The 20,404-nt window shown below is 40.5% G+C and overlaps 1 protein-coding gene and 1 pseudogene across 3 annotated transcripts in view; one reads left to right on the top strand and one right to left on the bottom strand.

Moving 5' to 3' along the window:
* ITPR2 (inositol 1,4,5-trisphosphate receptor type 2) overlaps positions 1-20,404 on the bottom strand; it is a 345,272-nt gene that overhangs the window by 8,119 nt on the left and 316,749 nt on the right. For all 3 annotated transcript variants that reach the window (XM_061582221.1, XM_061582222.1, XM_061582223.1), the window contains one exon: positions 18,619-18,779. In XM_061582221.1, the coding sequence (XP_061438205.1) occupies positions 18,619-18,779 (161 nt within the window). The remainder of the gene's footprint in view (positions 1-18,618; positions 18,780-20,404) is intronic.
* On the top strand, positions 2,518-3,490 carry LOC133390814 (serine incorporator 2-like; annotated as a pseudogene).

The raw sequence follows: 20,404 nt of genomic DNA, 5'->3' as shown, positions 1-20,404 counted from the left end.
AGCCACTGGGGGAAATTGCTCTAAGGAACCTATGCACAATGACTATGTGTGGCACCATTTCCCTCTCCCTGCAATGCCAAAAGGGACTTGACCTGATGAACCCAGGACATGGTAATGGGATATTTATTGTGGCCAAAACCTGCAACCCTAAACTGAACTCCACCCACTCATGATGAACCTGCCTTGAATGCAGCCTGTTATCGTCACTGTCAAAAATAATATATTCACATGCAGGGTTAATATTTGAGGTAGGTGTTGAACAGATCTCAGCTCCTGTCAGTACTCCAAGTTGTATTTCCAAGCTATAAATGTGGTGGAAATAGGTAGTATTAAGATCTCTCACCATCTGCCTCATACTTTCTTCTTGATTTACCAGCAATAATATATATATTTATACTTCTTATTGCTAGTTATTTATTGTTACCTTTCACTGCTCATGTGAATAGATGGTTACTCCAAAGAGGACAGGAAGTGGGCCATAGTATTGTGAGCTTCTTCTTAGGGGGGCAACTACATGCTATGAGAGAATGCTACCAGACAAAGGCTTAAAATTGTAAATGGGTTGTTGGCAACATTAAAACAAACTTATTAGATTTTGTCCGGGCTAGGTAAATCTGGATTAAATGGGGGGGGGATACGGGCTGGCATTCTGATGACAACAACATTGTGTGGACATAACCAAAAAAAATCTTGCAAGCATGAGGAGCACTGATTCCAAAATAAACACCTGCCTGGAAGCGCTCATTGCTCCTAAAGCAGTGTTTGACTTGTAACACTAATTCAGCGATGATAGGGGCATTTGCAGGATTGAATTAGTTCATAAAATCTCTTCCCATGTTTTTCATCCATTTTCTCCCCAGGTAAGTTATGAGACTGGAAATAAGGGGGGTGGGGACTGGAGTGATGGGCTGCCTGAGGAAAATTGGCAGAGGGAGAAAGAATTCAACATTTCCAATTTTCTTCTGCTAATTCCACCCCCCCCCCATCAACCTCCCACATTCATATTACCTCAGCAAACATGTTTCTTGGGAAACTCTGTTTGCTGAGGTAAGGTGTTAGTAGTTCCTCCCTTATGTCCAGGTAAGGATTCGCAGGATTGCAGCCTTAGGTTACATAATCTGGAAACAATTTTGAGCCAGCATTTACAATTTTAAGTGTTTTTCTAACCATTGTTCTTCCTTACTGTGAGCCAAAATGGAAGTGGAATTTAATATTTTTATTTTTAATTACTAATATCAATGGTTTTAAAACTTTCTGCTTTCATGGGTTACTTTCCAAATTGACTTATCTGAAAAAGAACCCCTTTCAAATAATAAAGGATACTGAGGACTATTCTAGCACATGCTCTTGCATGAACTGAGAGTACAACCTAAAACTCATAACCAAGAAATCCCTTCAGAGTTGCTTTGCAGGAGAAGATCCATAGTGGTGGGCAAGCTGTCCTCCAGGAAAGCTCATCTGCCATTACTTCTAATTGAGGAAAGCCTCATAAACACCGTAGAGCTCTCTAGAACACCATTTGAAAATCAGTGACTTATTCCAGTGTGAATCTGCTGCAATATCTGAAACTTAGCAATAGATATTAGCTCTTCTTTTAAAAAGTTTGCCTGTTTGAAGTAATTAATTCCACTAAAATCTCTGGATTGTGGTGAAAAACTATTAGCATCTGCTCCAGACATTAAAAAGCCCCCCCCTTAACACAGATGTTGCTGATCCTGAACAATAAATTAAAGCCAGTATGTGGATACAGAGTGTTAATACTAACTGGAAATTTACTCTGGCAAGAGAAAGATTTAAGAGGCACTAAATATTTGGCATGCTGATGTGAATTTGGCTTTAATATCTGGCAATAAAAGGCATATGTCCTTAAAACAGGAGGCACAGAATTCATTTAAATTTTACCTTGACTTCCATAGGGAGGAATACTTCTCAGGGCTTTAAATGAAAGGGTCTTCTAACAGGCCAATCACCTTCAGCTTTTGTGCCTGTGGCTAAATCATATAGGTCCAAGGTGGGGAACCTCTGCCCGATGGGCCTAACAAGGCCTGCCATTTGGCCCACCAGGCCATATTGACCAAGCCACACACTCCTGCCAATCACCTGACATCATATGTGACATCAGGTGTGGACAGGTAAAAAGGTGGCTTGGATGAGCCAAGAGGACTTCTGAGGAACCATCGATCAGCTTTAGTTAGAGACCATATATAACGTATGGCACACATCAACAGGGGAGAGGGGTCACAATGTTGCAAGAGAAGATAGATTTTTGCTGGAAGAATAAAAAATGCCAAAAGTTTGAGATATTTTTTTTTACCATTTATTGATCGCACACCTCTTTATTCTGACATTTGACACCTGGTAGGTTTTTTAGAACCTTTCCTATTTTGTGATTTTGGGTTCTTTTTAATTGTTCTTAACGTCATATTTTGATATTGTTGTGGCCCACGCTGGGATCTCTGGGTGAAGGGTAGGTAATAAATGTTGCTAAACAACAACAACAACAACTTTATTTATTATATGTCTAAAAAGAGTAGAAAGGACCCAAGGGCCTCAATGCAGAATGGGTTTTGGTACTTCAAGTTCATGATACTGATTGGAATAACAGATAACAGCAGGGGCCTTCTATATTCCTGGCGGCTTGAATTCTACTTCGGCATGGTTGGCTTTTTCTTCTTCATCCTCATCCAGTTGATCCTGTTGGTTGACTTTGTGCACTTCTGGAGTCAGATTTGTCTGCACAATGTGGATGAAAGCAGTTTCAAATCCTGGTATGCAGCCTTTTCATTTTCACCTTCACTTTCTATGTTGTCTCCATTGCTGCTGCGGTGCAGCAGACAACAAGGCCCTCATCACCCTTAATCTAATATTCTGTGTGGTTGCATCGGTGGTGTCCTTCCTGCCCAAGGTCCAGGATGCCCAGCCTCACTCAGGCCTGCTGCAAGCCTCCGTCATTACATTCTACCCTATGTTCATCACTTGGTCAGCCTTGGTAAACGTCCTAAACAAATATTATAACACAACCCTTTTGGTACGAACTGAGGGCAAAGACATCAGAGTTGCTCCCGCTGATGGACAACCAACTCAGTGGTGGGATTCCCCGAGTATTGTTGTGTTGGTCATCCTCATCCTCTGCACATTCTTCATAAGCATCCACTCCTCTGACCACCCCCAAGTGAACAAGTTTATGCTGATGGAGGATTGCCTGGCTACGCTTGGGGGTGGTAACACTGGCTCTGAAGATGGAGTGCATCAGGCTTATGGCAATGAAGAGGTTGGAGTGACTTATAACTACACTTTTCCCCACATCTGTATCTTCTTGGCCTCCCTCTACATCATTTATGATGCTCATAAACTGGTAAAGACCTGATGAACATCACCAGGTCCTGACCCTTGGACTGCAGACTAAGTGAAGATATCTTCCAGCTGGGTTATCCAATATGTGTGGACACTGGCTGCCCCCACTATATTTCCAGATCATGATTTCAGCTGAAGGCTGTCAGGAACATTGCATCATCCAGTCCATGCAAGCTAGAAGTGTATCTTGCCAATGGGGAGGAAAAATGCAGAATGCTTGTTCTTTTACTTGAACTTGCAATGTGGGCTCTGGTCCCTATGGATATCAAAGCCATCAACTTAATCCCCTTTGCCTTGTTACTCTTTTGGCATCCAGACAGATCTGCCACACTTTTCTATTTTCTTTTTCTCGAGGAAAATTATGTTAAGCAAAGGGGATGGGTCTAAACATAGGTCAATATGATTTTTCAGAGGGGGATGGCACAGATTTGGTTGCTGTTGCTCGTGATGACTTCTAAGCATCACAAAATAATCTGAAGACCCTGAAACATGGCTGACCACTTATTTTTCTAAAGAATGTTCAGTGTAATAATAACCTTTAACATAGCTGTTTAAAGGTACTCTTCTACCAGTCTGCCTTGTTACAGAATGTATTTTTAGATAAGTCTCAGTTTATTTTGATATGGAACTTTGTGTAAATTGGAGAAGTTTAAATAAATGAACAGATGTGAATGTAAAAATATTTGAGCTGCACTGGAGTTCTGCCGAAGAGGTCTGATTCCACCTATTCCTAGGGGGAGGGGTTCTCCAGAAAAGTTGATTTTTTCAAAAATGGAGATGGATTTGTGAGGGTTTGGCTCCTACATGTGAAGACTACAGTTGGGACTGGAGCCTGGGGATGATGTTCTGAAGTGTCTATTTTATATTGTGACGTGCCCTGGGACCTTCTGGTGAAGCAAGGACAATAAATGTAATAACAGTAGTAATAATTGAATAATAGTATTATACATTCTATTTATTTATAGCTTTCTTACATATTGGTTTTTAATAGACTTTGGAAATGTATCGTGTAATTTGTGTTATATTACTCATTTCATGATATATATAAAATGATTGAAAAGATGAAGGAGATATTTACTCTATTGATTAGAATGTTGCAAAGTAGGGCAACATGGAAAGTGAGGTGTGAAAAAGCATTTAAAAGTGTGACACGCTTTATGTACACACACTCAGCATACATTGCATAGCTTCAGATTGTTTCCAACGCCAGAATCTGAACAAATGCATGATGTTGCATATCCCAATTTTTCTGCTTGTATCTATATTTTATGTATTTCAAAAGGCACATAGTGAGGCCGTATTCCCATATCCTCCAACATTTCAGAGATGAAAGTGGAATTGCTCTTGGAAACACATAGCACCTGTATTCTCACATCAGGAACACTACCTGAGTTACACCCCCAACACACTTACATATCAGCCCTATGTATGTGCTAGTCACACGTAGGGCATAAGTATGTAGAATCAGGAGCAGGACCCTGCTTTTAACACTTCCCCTGATGTCACTTCTCTCTATGGGATGCGTGGGACTGTATGATGACAAAGCCCAACATGCAAGCTCCTGCTCACAAGTAGGAGCTCCATGCATTTGGAACACCCACACAATCAGGTGTCCCAATTGCGTGGAGCTCACATGTTGGGTCTTCTTTTCACACAATTGCACGCAATACACTGTTTTGGGGAGAGAAAAAGATGCAACACCCCATTCCTCATTCTACATATGCTCTACATGTGAGCAATGCACAAATTGGTCTATTGTTGACAGCTCTTCTCCAACTACTGTTCATTTACTTAGCAGTGAATTTATGCTGCATTTTTTTCTGTCTATAATAGCCTTGTGCTCTGCGTCCTAAGGCAGGTGTGTTAGTAACCTGACCAAAAGAGATTCCTTAAAACGATTAACTGAATACTTAACCTCACCTTGGGTCTGGTTGCACATCAAAAGGCAAAACATTGGGACAGGCATTTACTAGGGAAAGGTACTGGGAAATAGGCACCTTTCCTGGTAAACAGCAACAGCTGGGGCATTTGCAATCCTGTGCATACTTACTTGAGAGAGTAAGTTGTATTGAACTCAGTAGGATTATTTCTGAATAAACATGCATTGGGCTGGGCAGCCAATTACATTTCTATATGATCAAATGAATATTATTTTCTCTTCTCTTTCCGTGCAAAATATTTTCAATTTTGTTTACAATTTGGTGCTCAAAGAAGAGACCAGATTGTGAGCTTCCCTACAGATCAGTCCAATGCTAGCAGGAGTTAAAATCATTCTCTCATACCTCCCATGTTAAGGAAGAAGAAAATGATTTTTTGTATTAATTTATTTAACTGTTAGCATTTATCACCATTAAGGCTGACAGGAAATATGACGGCTAGTTCCAAAATACTACACACTGCCTTCCCCTAGTTCTGGACTGTTAAAGCAGCATTCACCAATGCCCTCCAGGTGTTTTGAGCTACAACTTCCATCAGCCTCCTCCAGCACAGCCAGAAGGGCACCAGGTTGGCAAAGGTAACCCTAAAGAATCAGCAGCAGACCCGTTGCTGGGGATGGGGGAAAGTTCATTTTGGACCTTTTCTGGACCTTTTCCAGCTCTATAATATCCATTTTAGGTGATGTGACCAGAACTGTACACAGTATTTGAAGTACAGTTGCACCACAGATTTGCATAGCAGCATTATGACATTGGCAGTTTTATTTTCAATCTCTTTCCTAGCGATTCCTAACATAAAATTCACCTTTTCATGGATGCCACACAGTGGGTCAACATTTCATTGTGCTATCCACCACGACCCCAGCGTCTTTCTCCTTTGCCATTCATACCCCCAAGCATATATGTCAGGCTCAACATTTTTTGCCCCAATTTTCATCACTTCCTTTTGCATTTGAATTGCATTTGCCATTTTAATGCTCATTCATCCAGTTTGAAGATATCCTATTGGAGCTGCTCACAATCTCTTTTTGTTCTTACTACCTGAACAATAGAAAATAGTGCAAAATGGCCCTCATAAACTTTATCAAAGGTACCTTCCCAACAGTGGTAGCAAAAATCTCTACAGACCTAGATTTCAATTTATTTTAAAATTGCCCTTTGAAAAGTCCAAATACTATGACAAGTCAAAGCCCAGGTTTCTGTATGTGGTTTCCATCTGGCATGCAAGCAATTTCACACAAGCCAAAAACTTTCAGACATCGCTTTAACAATATAGTTTTGGCTTTTAGTTTAGACCAAGTACCTTAAAGTCACAAACATCAATTGGGCACATGTCTGCATTTAAAATAATTTTATATAGAATAAGTAATCATAATAACAAATAGGCAAAAAACATAACAAAATTGTAAGATGTTAAAACAGATGATCCAAAACCAACATGTTAGCATGAACCAGCCATAAATTACAGGTCCTGCAATGCTCTCCTTAAAGTCAGTAAACCACATTGCCAAACAATCTGGGCAAGAAAAGAGGTTCATGGAAATAGGATTGTTCATTTAGAATATCTGTCATGAAATTGCACCTCGCAGAATGCATCCTATAGAGCTGTTATTGACTATGTATTATGACTTGCATTGCACCAAGCAACAGAATATCTCTTTGCTCGAATCCTTTACTGCAGATGGCCTGTCCTAGGTGCTGTACTGTAATTGCAATTTAACAGGAGAAAAGACAAGCTTTGAGTTCCCGGGTTTTTTTCATTCCTCCATGCAGCTCAGAGATGAATCCAGGTATGAGTGAGCCCTGGGCAGAGTGGTGTTCCCTCTTCTGTCAGTGGGCCTTGGTAGCCTTACCTAGCAGTGGTCACAGTACTTCAAGTGATACTCGCTGATTTGATCTAGCCACACTTTTCATTTCCTGCAATGCCCAAGAGCAACTAAGTCAGAGGAATTGCAGAAACCTAAAGGATGGGTAGACTGGTGCTGCTCAGCATGCCAAGCCAGAATTATTTTTTAAAGGGGCCCCAGGCCAGGCATCAGCAGTGGGCTCCACGGGGCCCTTGCAGCTGCCCTGACCTATAATTCCAGCGAACATGTTAAGAACAAATATTATGTAATGAAACAATTGGAAGATTCATCCACTGGGCTATGGAGTCACTGGCTCATCTTGAGCTGGTCACATTGTGGTACCTTAGTGTCCCTCAGCTGCAAAACAGGATCAGTGCCCTCTATTTATTAACTTAACAGGATTTATATATCACTTAATCATGAAAACCTCTAAGTGGTTTTGTACCTCAAAGTAGTAAAAATGCAAACAGGTTGGAAACCAGGTCGAAGTGGATCCAGAATAAGAATAACTAGATTATATTTATCTACAACAGTGTGATTCCTGAATTCTTAAGATGCCTTTGGAGCTTCCCATTGTATATAACATGGATTTAACTCACTGACAATGTATGGCATCTAAAAATGACCTTCAAAAATAATGCAAAGGATTGTAGTGGAAGACTTTTGTTTAACATTACAAGATTTCATTATGTCAAATACACACTTGTACTGCAGTATTAACCCCACTCACTTGGGTAAGCCCCACTGAATTCAATAGGACTTCCTTCTGAGTAAAGATGGTTAGCATTGTACTGTTAATACAATTTATGTTGAACAAAGTATTTCCTTTTTATTTGCTCTTTTACACCATTTTCTAAACAAAATTACATTAAATGCTGCATGAAATAAAACATTTTACACTTTAGATATAACTTGACTGATTTGTTTTTTTCCAGCTAATCTGATGTCTTTAAGCTACACATCTTCTCCTTTATGAAAGATGATGTAAGCATAGTCATTTTTATCATGTATACATCCAATGAGGGAGAAATGATGTCATGAACTAGTGTTGCAACTAAATGGGGAGGGCGTTCTGAAAGATAAATGGCATATGACCAAATACAAATTCAAGGCACTTACTCCAAGCAGATAAATATAGTTTTGTGACTATTCTGCCAGAATGTGGCATATGATATAAAGGAAGTATTGTGTAAAACCAAAAGGGGTGTATGATTCAAGGCTGCTGAATTATTCACCTCTCTGAAATCTGGAATATTCTGGCTGAGGTTGAGTGGTGGCTTATCTCAACATCTATGGAAGGTGAATGTAAACCCTATCTCTGCCATGAATTTAAGACTTTTTCTCTCTCTTAGTCCTGTTTTAGAGATGACGAACTAAGGGCTGTTGTGTTGATGGAGATAAGACCTGCTTAGAATGGCACTGTAAGGGTTAATAATCTCATTCTTTAGGTACTAATTTCTGCCTACTTATAAGGAACCCTTCTCATATTAGCTTGTCTGTTAAGGAATCTTCAAGTACTTGCCACAGAACTGCTGTCTTAATAAAATTCTCAGATATATTACAAGTGGTGCACCGGCCAGGCTTTTTGCAGCAAACATTTCCTGCAGCAAATGCAAATGTTTTGCTAAAGGAGACTCATATGGGGAATAAAATCAGTAGCAAGGACAGCTGGGTCTTGTTTTTATCTTCATAAATCCAGAAATGGCACCTTTAGCTTCCTGAGCTGGGAAGTTTCTTATTTAATTTTTACAAATTTGGGCACAGTACGGTATTATTAATTTGGGCACAGTAAATAAACAACACTAGCACTGAATACCTGAAGGAAATCCTAGGACGTTAACCATGGGTCTTCTTCAGATTCAAATTGATTAATGGGGTGTGTGTGTCTGTCTCCTCACCAATTTCTTTTTGCTTGGCTTACTGCAAGGAGAGCTTGAGGTCAGTCAGTTAGGTGAGCTGACTTACCTACTGCAAACAATACTAACATTGCATTTCCCGGAAAATTATCCAGCTGGATTGGCCTCAGAGCTTGTTTAGCACAATACCTCCGTGCTATTAGATCAAACTTATGTTATAGCCAATTGTGCATTATGTGATGATTGTTGCATCAGTCTTAAAAGTAATTAGACAAAATATTGTTGGGCTTTAAAAAGATACAACAAGCACATGGCTGTTATTCCCACAGCATGAGCTTTGATAGTATCTGTTATCATTTGAATAAAGGCCAAGTGTTTGGAACTGAAACACAACAGATGTAAATGTGTTGTGTCCAATCACTTAACCAAATTGTTCAGCTTTATTTAAGATACCACTCCCTGTACATAACATATGTTGCAACTTTGGTGTTTTTTTAAAAAAAGATATGGCTTACTGATTTACACCGTCAGGTTTGTTTGGTCCTTTAAAAAGATGTGGCCTATATTTGATAACGGTGGAGAGTTATAATTTATTTCAGTAATTTCTGTAATTTCTGTACAGGATTAGATTTGTGAAGTAATTGAGATTGTCTTAAAGTACTGCAAATGTACAGTGTCATGCAGGGCTGGCACCAGGCATGGCTGGGCCCTTGGGCACCAGCCTGCCCCGGGCCCACGGTGCCCACCCGCACCTACCTCTTCTGCTGTGGTAAATGCTGGCTGCACTGTGCAGGCATGCCTACCATCAACCAAGATGGTGGCAGAGGCATCAGCCCCTTAGGGAAGACTCTGGCACCATCTTGATTGATGGCAGGCTTGCGAGCAGCGTGGCCAGCATTCACCCCAATGGGAGAGATAGGTGGGGTGTGCAGGAGGGCATCATGGGCCTGCATGGTTTTAGAAGGGGTGCCTGGGAGATCCCATTCTGCGATCCATGGCAGGGTCAGGAGCGCTACCCACCCACCCTAAGGAGGGGCCTTTCAGGGGCCCCTCTGAGCGTGGCCAGGGCCCGACCTGGCCACCCTCTGGCACTGGCACTGGTCTCATGAATCCCAGCAGTCCTGGATACTGCTGTGCAAGTGGTGGTTGCACCAGTATTTTAAAGGTCTAATGGAAGAGGCCCTCCCACATCCCCCAGGACCCTCCCCAATGCTGGGGCAACTGGTCAAGGGAAAATGAAGGTAGCAGTGTCAGAAAGCACTTGAGGGGGAGCAGTGGCACAGGAGGAAATGTCCAGTCTGCACTCGGCTAGAGGACACTGAACAACATAATCTGGTTCCCTTGAATTTTTTCTGATGCAGACCAGGAAATTGGGATGGGGAATCAATTCACCACTAGTCATTTTTGCTTTTTAAAACTAATATCAAGTGTGTCTCTTCAAGCTGGACTTATATTTCGCTTTTAAAACAATGCATTCCATTGAATAAGTCATTCCAAAGAAAATCCAGATATCCACTGTCAACATCCTATATCATTATACTTCTGAAACTGGTTTTTCAAACTGAAATTATGGGGTACAAAGAGGCCTTTGGTGTCTGTGTTAATATTTTAGACGCTCAACTCTGCAGATCTCACCATTAGTGCTAATGAAAAATACATTAGTGCACTTTATCAGTAATTTCCAACTGCTGGCACTAGAGGATTAATACACTTAGTATGCATATTAATAAATAAATTAGAATAAATATTAATACATGATACCATGCAAGTTTGAACACTGAAAAACAGTAGTTGGGAAAGTACTATAAACAACAGAACTACCAATCCAGTGTCTAATATAAACAACAACCATACAAAAATCTATACAGGCTGATTCCTATAGGATGTCCTTTTGTTTTTGCCCTTAGTTTTAAACCAGAGTACAAAATATATGTGGTTTGTGTAATATGAGAAATGCACATGTGTATTTCTTTTTATTTGGCTAACAGTTACTTTTAAACACACAGGGTTTGAGATGAATGGCCTCCTGAAATTATCTACACTATTTGTGGGTGGTGAAATGGGAGGGGGAAGATGAAATTCTCTAACAGTTTTCCTCAAAAAACTTTCTCCTGAGAAATTTTGGCTCCCTTAATGTTGAATAAATCACTACTCTTAGTTCATATTGGTGGATGAAGGAAGCAGTGGGCTTAAAGAGGAACAGAAGGAGTAGGAGTCAAGCCTTTTCAGGGCTTCTTTCAACAATATATTAAAATACTACTATACAATATTAAAACTGGATCCACGTTTGTGCCCAAACTTCACAGACCACAGAATGGGGTTTGGGGTAGGCCATTTGGCCAAATATTGACTTCAAATTCTCCTTCAGTTGAGGAGGAGCTCTAAAAAGAACATTTCAAATAGAATTTTGCCCCAGTTTTCTTTTTGCTCAGTCCTATGAATTTGTGGTGGTGCTTAATATTTTCCTTCTCACCACTTGCATGTATTTTTAAAGGATACATGGAAAGTACACTTGTGCTGATGTTACGCATATGATGCATCATGCAGATTTTATACTTATGCACAGCTGTGAACATAGGAAGAACATAGGAAGCTGCTGTGACGTCCTCACCCACGTATCCCTGCCTTTCAGCAGCATATGAAGGGGATGTCTGCCTCGGCAAACAGTAAAATCTACCCTTTGCACAGAGGCAATTCGACACTTCTCAATCTTTGTGTGCAATATTTTCCCTCACAGCCTGGACACTCCACAGAATCCCACACTTATCTCTGGGTGATTCTGGATACCCCAAACCCACTGTGGATATAGTTATTGCTAAGTTGTATGTGAGGCAAGCCTTTCCTTCAAGGGATGCCCTTATGGTGCAGTATAATGCTGCCACCAGTTTCAGAATGAAACACCTTTATAGTATTTGCCAAGAGACAATGTAGAATGTAATAGATTCAGTACTATTTGTTTATTCATCACCTCCCTCACTGATATTTATTTATGGTATGCAGTAACCAAGCATATGTGTTAGTATAGAAAAAACACAAAATTATACTTATTTTTTTTCAGATGATAATTTTAAACCTTACATATAGAGATAAGCTCTGACACAATATAACACTATACTTCACTATCTAACTAAATCTTAATCCTGCCCTGACCAACGTCTACCCTCTACTCCAATTCCTAAACTTTCTGGGTATCCAAGCCCCAGAATAAACCAACTGACTAACTGATAAAACCGCCAGTAATTTTAAACACAAACCCTCACTCATCATCTCCTCCCAACCAGAGAATCCAATACCCAGCTAGAGACATTCATGCCAAACACTCACCCTCCAACATTCTATTTTACCCCTCCCCTCTCTACTTACCAAATATGGACATATATTAACAAATAAACATCACCAGAACCTGGATAACATATTTACATAGTCTTGTGATGTCGCAGCTGCCTTATACCATGTCTGATTATATGTCCATCCAGCCTAGTACTGTCTGCTCTGAGTGACTGGCAGAGGCACTCTGGCGTTTCAGGCACAAAAGGGTCTTTTTCATCACTTACAACCCGAAAGCCTTTTAACTGGAGATGCCACGCATTGCACTCTGCATGCAAGGTATGGGCTCTGTCATTGAACGATAGCCCCCTTTAGGTCAAGTTAAGAGTTGACTACTCAAGGGAACAAAGGAGTACATGATTTCAACTGGCTTCATGTGCACCATGTCTATACAGTATCACCCACCAAGACTACTACAAATCACTGTGAGGAGTGGCCCAAACACAAGGAGAAAAAAAGGTCTGACCTTTCCAGCAACAATTTATCTGCACAACAGAATGAGTTGCTGGAGAAAAATAGCAGCTATATCTGGGAAGTTCCCAGCTAGAGACTAGTTCCTCTAAATAGCTGCATCTTTGGAGCCATCAGGCTTTCATGGAGTGACTTCTAAAAGTCTGAACCGCTTCACAGGCTAGCAAATCCCATTTGATGCTTTCCTGTATTTGTCATGTTTATATATTGAACAGTCCTAGGCATTGCAGAACTGGTGATTTCTGATTCCCTTTGTATGTTGATCATTACCAGTACCCATGGCGGACGATGGACCTAATAAAGCTTTGGCTTGACCAAGCACTCAAGCACATGGTTACATTTTAGCACAGTCCTTATGTGACTTCTTGGGCCCAAGAGCATAAAGTAGCAGGTGCAAATATCTGAAGAGATTATAACTGCAGTCCTGAAAACAAAGCGCCTGTCAGTCATTAAAATAAATGTTGCTGTGGGGGAAATAGGGAAGCATTCCCAACATCCTTACCCTTAAATCATTGCCACAAACGAGTCTCTGTAGTAAGAGGGTTAAGAGGACAGTAAGATACAGGCATACCCCGCTTAAAGTACTGTATATTCCGGCGTATAAGACGACTGGGCGTATAAGACGACCCCCAACTTTTCCAGTTAAAATATAGAGTTTGGGATATACTCGCTGTATAAGACTACCCCTGCTTATGACATGCAGGTACTTAGCAGGAAAACTGTCACTTATAAACTTATAAATATTAATATTTGGATTGTCCAGTTGTTTTGTTTTTGTGCCTAGGAATTACCACCAAAAACTGGGGAAAGATGTGAGAAATCTTTTTTTTAAAAGCAACATTAAATGCCTAGACTCTAGTTTCCAACACTATGGAGTATTTATTGATTGATTAAGAGAATTTATATCCTGCCCTTTTGCTGTTAAAAACAGAGCTCAGCACAGCTTACAAATATAGTAAAAACAATAAAAATACACAATCAGAGAAAAACAAGCCAAAATGTTAGGAAAAGGAGTCTTTCACACCACATGCTCAGTTCTAAATACTGTTGCAGCAAGTTTTACAAGTTCCTCCAGTATTCCACTGGTGCAGGCACTCAGACATTCAAAGTACTGTATGTTTCTTAGGTTTTATAAAAGCAGAGCTTTGCTTAACTCAAAATTTCTTCTCCCTTTGATAACCACATCTACACAGGTTCCACCTCCATACTGAAAATGAAACTGAGCCTGGAAGTGTACAACAACCCCACACATACCTTGCTAATTCGATTATCAATGCCAGGATGTCTGTCTTATCGACTACTCTCCTGCTCCCCCCCCCCACACACACACACAGACTGGGCATCATGAAAGACCCAGTCCTGGGCTCAGAAAGAAAATAAATATCTGGTCCTCTTCAAAGTATTGATAAGCCTCTTGTTTTAATTGAAATAATAATTATAAATTCTTGTTCTTATCACTAATGGGAGTTAATTATCTTGCATATGCTGCTGTTGCTTCTATGGCTGTAACGGAGTGAGGTTAAAGATAAGTGAAATGCAAATAGGAAAAAAAAATACAGAAGGCAGTAACACTTTCCTAAATGTAATACCATACCAACCACAACAAGATTCCTATAAGGCAAAAAACTAAGCATCTCACAACCAGTCAGGATTCCTAACCAAAAACCAAAAATATGATAAATGAAGAAATATTTATATAAGCATAACTATCAAATATATTTATTATTTACACAAACTGTAAAGATATTTATAGTGCAATCCTAAATTTATTTATTCAGAAGCAAGTCCCAGCGTATTCAATGGGGCTTACTCAAACAGGGACAGAAATGCAACCTCAAGTGATAAGCAACTTCATTCACACAACCCAAAATTCCGAATCATGCCACTTTACACTGTTTTGCAACTGTTTATACTTGTTTTTATGGTTATTGGATTTTAAATGGCTTTATTTCTTGTTGTGAGCTGCCTTGGTTTCCAACCCTACCTCACAGGGGTGTTGGAAAGACTCCATACACACACGCACACACTGCAGATGTATAAATATATACAGCCCATATAATAGTTTATTGTCAAACCAATTGGTCATTGCAGAAAAATCAGTATTAGTTTTTTAAAAATCAGTATTAGTTTCCTACAGAATAAAAACTGCAATACCTAAGTAAGCCCTGCCTACTTGCTTTAAAATAGGACGGGGGGGGGGCAGAAAGAGAACGCAAACACAATTCTTTTTTACATTCACTCCAAAGTCCCATTGATTTTCAGCACATTCATAATCATGTCTACTCAAAAGTAATTCCTACTGAATTCAATAGGATTTACTCTGGACATATGGGATTAGCACTGTTTTTACCCCCAAAAGCAACTATTGGGAAGGTTTTCAAAACACTGCCCAGGATCTGACTCCTACACACAACAGGGGGAAAAACTGAAATGTATATACCTACCCAATTTATGAGATTTTCAGATAAACAGGAGGGGAAACCACCATTTTCTGGCCTCGTAATGAGGTTTTGCAGACACTGCCACCAAACAAACACTTCACTGATTGGCTGAAATCCTGAACGGGCGGGGTTAAAGCTACGAAGTGCTCTACAGTAGTTTAAAAAAAGATTTAACCGGGGGGGGGGTGCCTGACATTTTTATATATATCTCGAGAACCGCACCACCTAGAAACTTAATTTTTTTTTTAAATGAAAGCTGAGAATCCGGGCCACCTAAGGGGCTAGCCGGGCACCGGGTGGCATGCTTAGAATCTGGGTAAAACCCGGCTATCCGGGCAATATGGCAACCCTAATAAGACGACACCTGGCGTATAAGACGACCCCCGACTTTGGAGAAGATTTTCCAGGGTTAAAAAGTCATCTTATACGGTAGCTTCACTTAAAGTAGCCTCGCTATAAAGTACACGCTCCATACTCCACCATACCCTGCTTAAAGTACACGCACTTCCCAATAACGGACACTTTATTGGCATGATGCTGCTGCCATCTAGTGGTGATTGCGTGCAGTACAAGTGAAGATAATTGCTTCACTTTAAGTACATTTTCACTTAAAGTACACTCTCCGGTCCCATTGCGTACGTTAAAGCGGGGTATACCTGTATATAAGAGAATTCTACCATGTCTCCCATTTACAATGTTTGTGAACTCTAACCCTTGACTATATATGGGAATACTGAATGAATTAATGGAGACACTGAGGGCAAGTTCCTTTCTGGGACTTTAGCATTATGAGCACTTTAGTTAATAATGTTCTTTTACCTTTAGATGTATTTTAAATTTGGTATTGGATGAAATTTGGTACGTCTCTTTGAGACAAAAATGTTGTAGCAAGTGACAAACAGCAACAGCAGGAATAATCCTGCTTCCTCTCTTCCCATCCTTTCTTCTCCCATAAAGGGAGCCATGAGGGAGACTTATTCCAGGGATCCAGCAGGATAAATCTTGTTCTCTCCAGTCACTGGGCTGGATCCATACTCAGCTAGTTGCTTTTAGTTGCTGTTGAAATCAACATGTAAAGTTAGTCATGACTGATTTCAGTGAGAACTAAGTGTGACTAACTTGGTCTGGATCAAACCACCTTTGTCATGGGGTTTGTGTGTGACTGTGTGTGCGAGGGGAGCTTTTTGTGTGTATGGGCTCAGCTTTGCTTTAGAATCTTCTGCAAACAGTTCATGTATTTCATACCAGTTTCTCAGAGCTGCCTCAGACTTCACTACATACAGAACAGGATGGGGAAGAGGAACAAGTTGCTTGCGGTTCCTTATTTGGATTTCTTGTGTTATGCAAGAAGCAGGAAGTCATGTGCCATCCATGGTGAGATATATGTGCTCCATATACAGTACAGATAGGTATCGCACATAAATCTCCCCATGGAGAAGATGCATGAACCCCCACTCTGGATGTTGCACAAGAAGTACAAAAACAGGATATGTTAATGACTTCTACTTCCTATTCTTCCATGTGTTATACCTTCCAAACATCTCCTCTTAGTCTGGATTTGCCTACCATGAGAAGATTTTTTTTTAAAAAAAACATGATTTTTTGCCTGAATGGCTGTGGCACAGGAATCTCATTTCCCCCACTTATTCAGGGAAGAGTGTGTCTTTAATAAAATACTCATGAGCCAATCTACACAACACAGTACAATGTAAACCAGTACTGAAGTGACCATGCCAGACTTTAGGCATGGGGCATATTTCTGAATGCTTTCCCATGTGAAAAGTTTCCAGCATGTAGTAGATTAGCACATCAGGGAGAAGGGGCTAAGCTAAACATTTCTGCCTTAAGTGTTAGTTTACTACTTGCAGGGGCTTATATGTGGGGGAATTAAAAATATACAGTTCAGTCTAGCGTATCTTTCTGTGTATTGTGTAGACTGGTGCTAAGCAAGTGAAAACAAGTGTACCAAAGCTAGGGTTGGAGAGAATTCTGGTTTGCTCCACATTTTGGAGTGAACCTTCAATCCCTGATATCTCCAGGAAGGGCTAGGAAAGACTCCTGAATGAAATCCTGGAGATCTACTGCCAGTCCGCACTGACAGTACTGAGCTGGTTGGACCAATGGTCTGACTCAGTAAAAGGCAGCTTCCTATGTCCTCAGTTCTCAGCCCTGTGCATGGAACAGAACAATGATCTGCAGATTAAACCACACAGTCAACAGATCAAACCAGACATGGATCCATGCTGTCCATATGACATGGTCTGAAGGCTGCCTCTTTCTTCCTTTAATCTTTCAAACATTTGAAGCTGCTTAGAACAGCTCTATGGCCGCATGGTAAAAACAAAACAAAATGTTTTTAATATGCTTCCAGGACGTGACTGTGCAGTCATTTCCTGGGAAATCAAATAGAAAATCGTACCAATGGGGGCACCCATCTTTTTTTCTGTGCAAGGACAAGGGGAAAGGGAGAAATGGCAAGACTTGCCTTCCATCCTCTTCTGTCAGTGGATGTCTCCACTGGATCAAAAGGCACCAATTAGGGGATGGGCACCAATTAGACTCTACCTGTTCATTGTATATCAAAGGTGTGATAACAGCCAGCTATAAAAAGTCTTGCATATAAAATGGTGAATCTCCCCCACTACATTCAAAGACAAAATTTGAACTGATTTCAATAAATGAGGCTTGCACTGTATATTCGACCGATAACTACTGACTAAGAAGCAACTCTCACTGGCTTCTAGTAAGAGAGATTCTTATTATTATGGCCAGTGGGAGCCTTTAAGTAAAAATGACATGGTCAAACGTGTTTCCTCTTACCCCAGACAAATCCCAAGAAAACTGCCTGGTTGATTGAGGTGAACTCTCTTGTGCTATCTTCACTGGGTTTAATTTCCTATGAATCAAAAAACTGTTGCAGAGTCTAAAAATGATGTATGTGCAGTACCTCTAGCTATGGAAATTATTACTATGGCCCTCTGTGGCCTTGTCAAGGTTTCGATAGATCGGAAAAAGGTGAACAGAAGTGTGAAAACTAGCCTTTCCCCCCTTTATTCTGTTGCTCAGCAGTGGGTGTTTTTCTCTTTTATGGAACAGCAGCCACTGATTCAGGGCAAAAAGGAGCAACTGATGTTGTCATCTGAGGACTCCTGAATCCAGTTTGGCTTACAAACTGGATAAACCTACTGAGCTGTAGTACAGGAGCCTGACAATAATTCTGAATCTTGTCTTCATCTTTTCACTATGCCCTCTGGCTATTGCAAATACATTTAAACACCTTTGTAACTATACAGACAGAGGCTTCCCAAAGTTATTGTAGAATATAGTCCTGCTATACCTGAATGGCCCATCCCACTCCTGTATGACTCATAAAAAAATGACTCACCGCAATCATTTGAGCCACGTAACTTTCGGGACCAGTGTATTCTGTCGGGTCTTTCACTCGAACCAGAACTATAAAGTATAGATAGTGCCACATGTTGTGTTCTGACTTGATGTGCTCCTCAAACGAAACTGTCTTGTTATCAAATTTGTCTCGCTCAAGTCCTGGAAAAGAAAAGAGTTACACACCAAAAATATTTTATTGGCTCCATCACCCCATCAACGCTTGTTTTCAATACAAGTTTTTTTCTTTAAAAAAAACACCCAACCATAACACCACACACACACAGATGTGAGCCTCCCCCTGGTGAAACAGCAGAGTCCTAGGGCGCTAACAAATCCCATCTTTGAAGAAGAAGAAAAAAGCCTCCTGATGATGTACTATAATACGGAGTGTACTAAGATAATGTCTATCAAGGTATCAGATCATTCACTATCCAATTTCTCAGAGGAATAAGTTATGTAACAATAATCAGAGCTTGGAAGTAATTAGTTACAAGTAAAGAATTACTTGTAATTCATTACTTTGAGGAACGAGTGGGTAATTCCTTTACATTTTGATTGTAATAGAACTAGGAGTAATTTTATTACTTTTGTGGAGTAATTGTCATATTTCCAGCATTACTTTGGGGCATTACTTGGGGGGGGGACAGGGGAAGCCTTCTGCTCTTCTGATTTGTGGATGAAAATCATGTGCCTCAAACTGGGCTTCTGTGCAGCGTTGCTCTTCCCTCATGCTCTGTGGGTGGGTAGGAAGGAACGAGGGAGGAGGTGGAGAGTGAGGTGGAGGTGGAGTGGAGAAAATGATTGTTTTAAAAAATGGATGGTGGTGGAGAAGAATGGAGTGGAGGGAGAAAGGAGTTGGAGGGCAAGAACATGGATAAAGGAGGAGAAGGAGGCAGCAGCAGAATGGAGATAAAGAACTGTGCAGGTGAAAGATGACAACGTGTGTGTGTGTGTGTGTGTGTGTGTGTGAGAGAGAGAGAGAGAGAGAGAGAGAGAGAGAGAGAGAGAGAACTGTGTTTGCACTTGGCACGCAAACACCCTCTCTGGCTACTGTGCTGCATTTGTAGTATTTTAACTTTTTTGCATCTCAGGAGAAAATGTTTGCTTGGGTGAGTGTCCCTTAGTTGGTGGCAGGGCAGCGTCCAGGAGGTGGTTAAGTGAGAGAGATTATGCTGGCTGGCTGAGTTGGGGGGGTTGCACTTGGATTGACGTACAAAGGTCTGAGTAGTGGCCTCTGCCTGCCTCCCCACCTCCCTTACCAGCGGAGAGACCACCATTGCTATCTTATGGATAAAAAGAATTATTCTACTACCTCTGTATGTGTGTGTTTATTTTTAATGTTGTTTTAGGCTACTTAGATGTGCAGCAGCCAAGGCCAGCACCTTGTAGGCATTTTTTAAAAAGTAACTGAAATGTAATTGTAGTGATTACTTTTGAGAAAAAGCAAAGTAATCAGTTACTTTCAGAGCAATTGCAATTGTAACGGTAATTACTACTTTTTGGGCAATGTAATTGTAACTGTAATTTATTACTTTTTAAAAGTAATCTTCCAAGCTCTGACAATAATAGATGAGAAAGAACAAGTGATGTTGGTGAGCTTCAGGTGGTGAGCTGAGAAGCAGCAAACATTTTACGATCTGAGCCAAAATCCCTTTGAATTTCAACCACAATTATAAATATGCTTGGGCCTTTCGAACTCCATATGGTAGAACTCCAATGGTACCAAAGAGTAGTCCCCATGTCTATTCTCTGAAAGCAGGCCCAAAGATAGCAGTGAAGCCACT

The sequence above is a fragment of the Rhineura floridana genome, chromosome 8 (assembly GCF_030035675.1).
Source record: "Rhineura floridana isolate rRhiFlo1 chromosome 8, rRhiFlo1.hap2, whole genome shotgun sequence".
NCBI lineage: Eukaryota > Metazoa > Chordata > Lepidosauria > Squamata > Rhineuridae > Rhineura > Rhineura floridana.
This window is presented reverse-complemented; position numbering and strand designations above follow the sequence as displayed.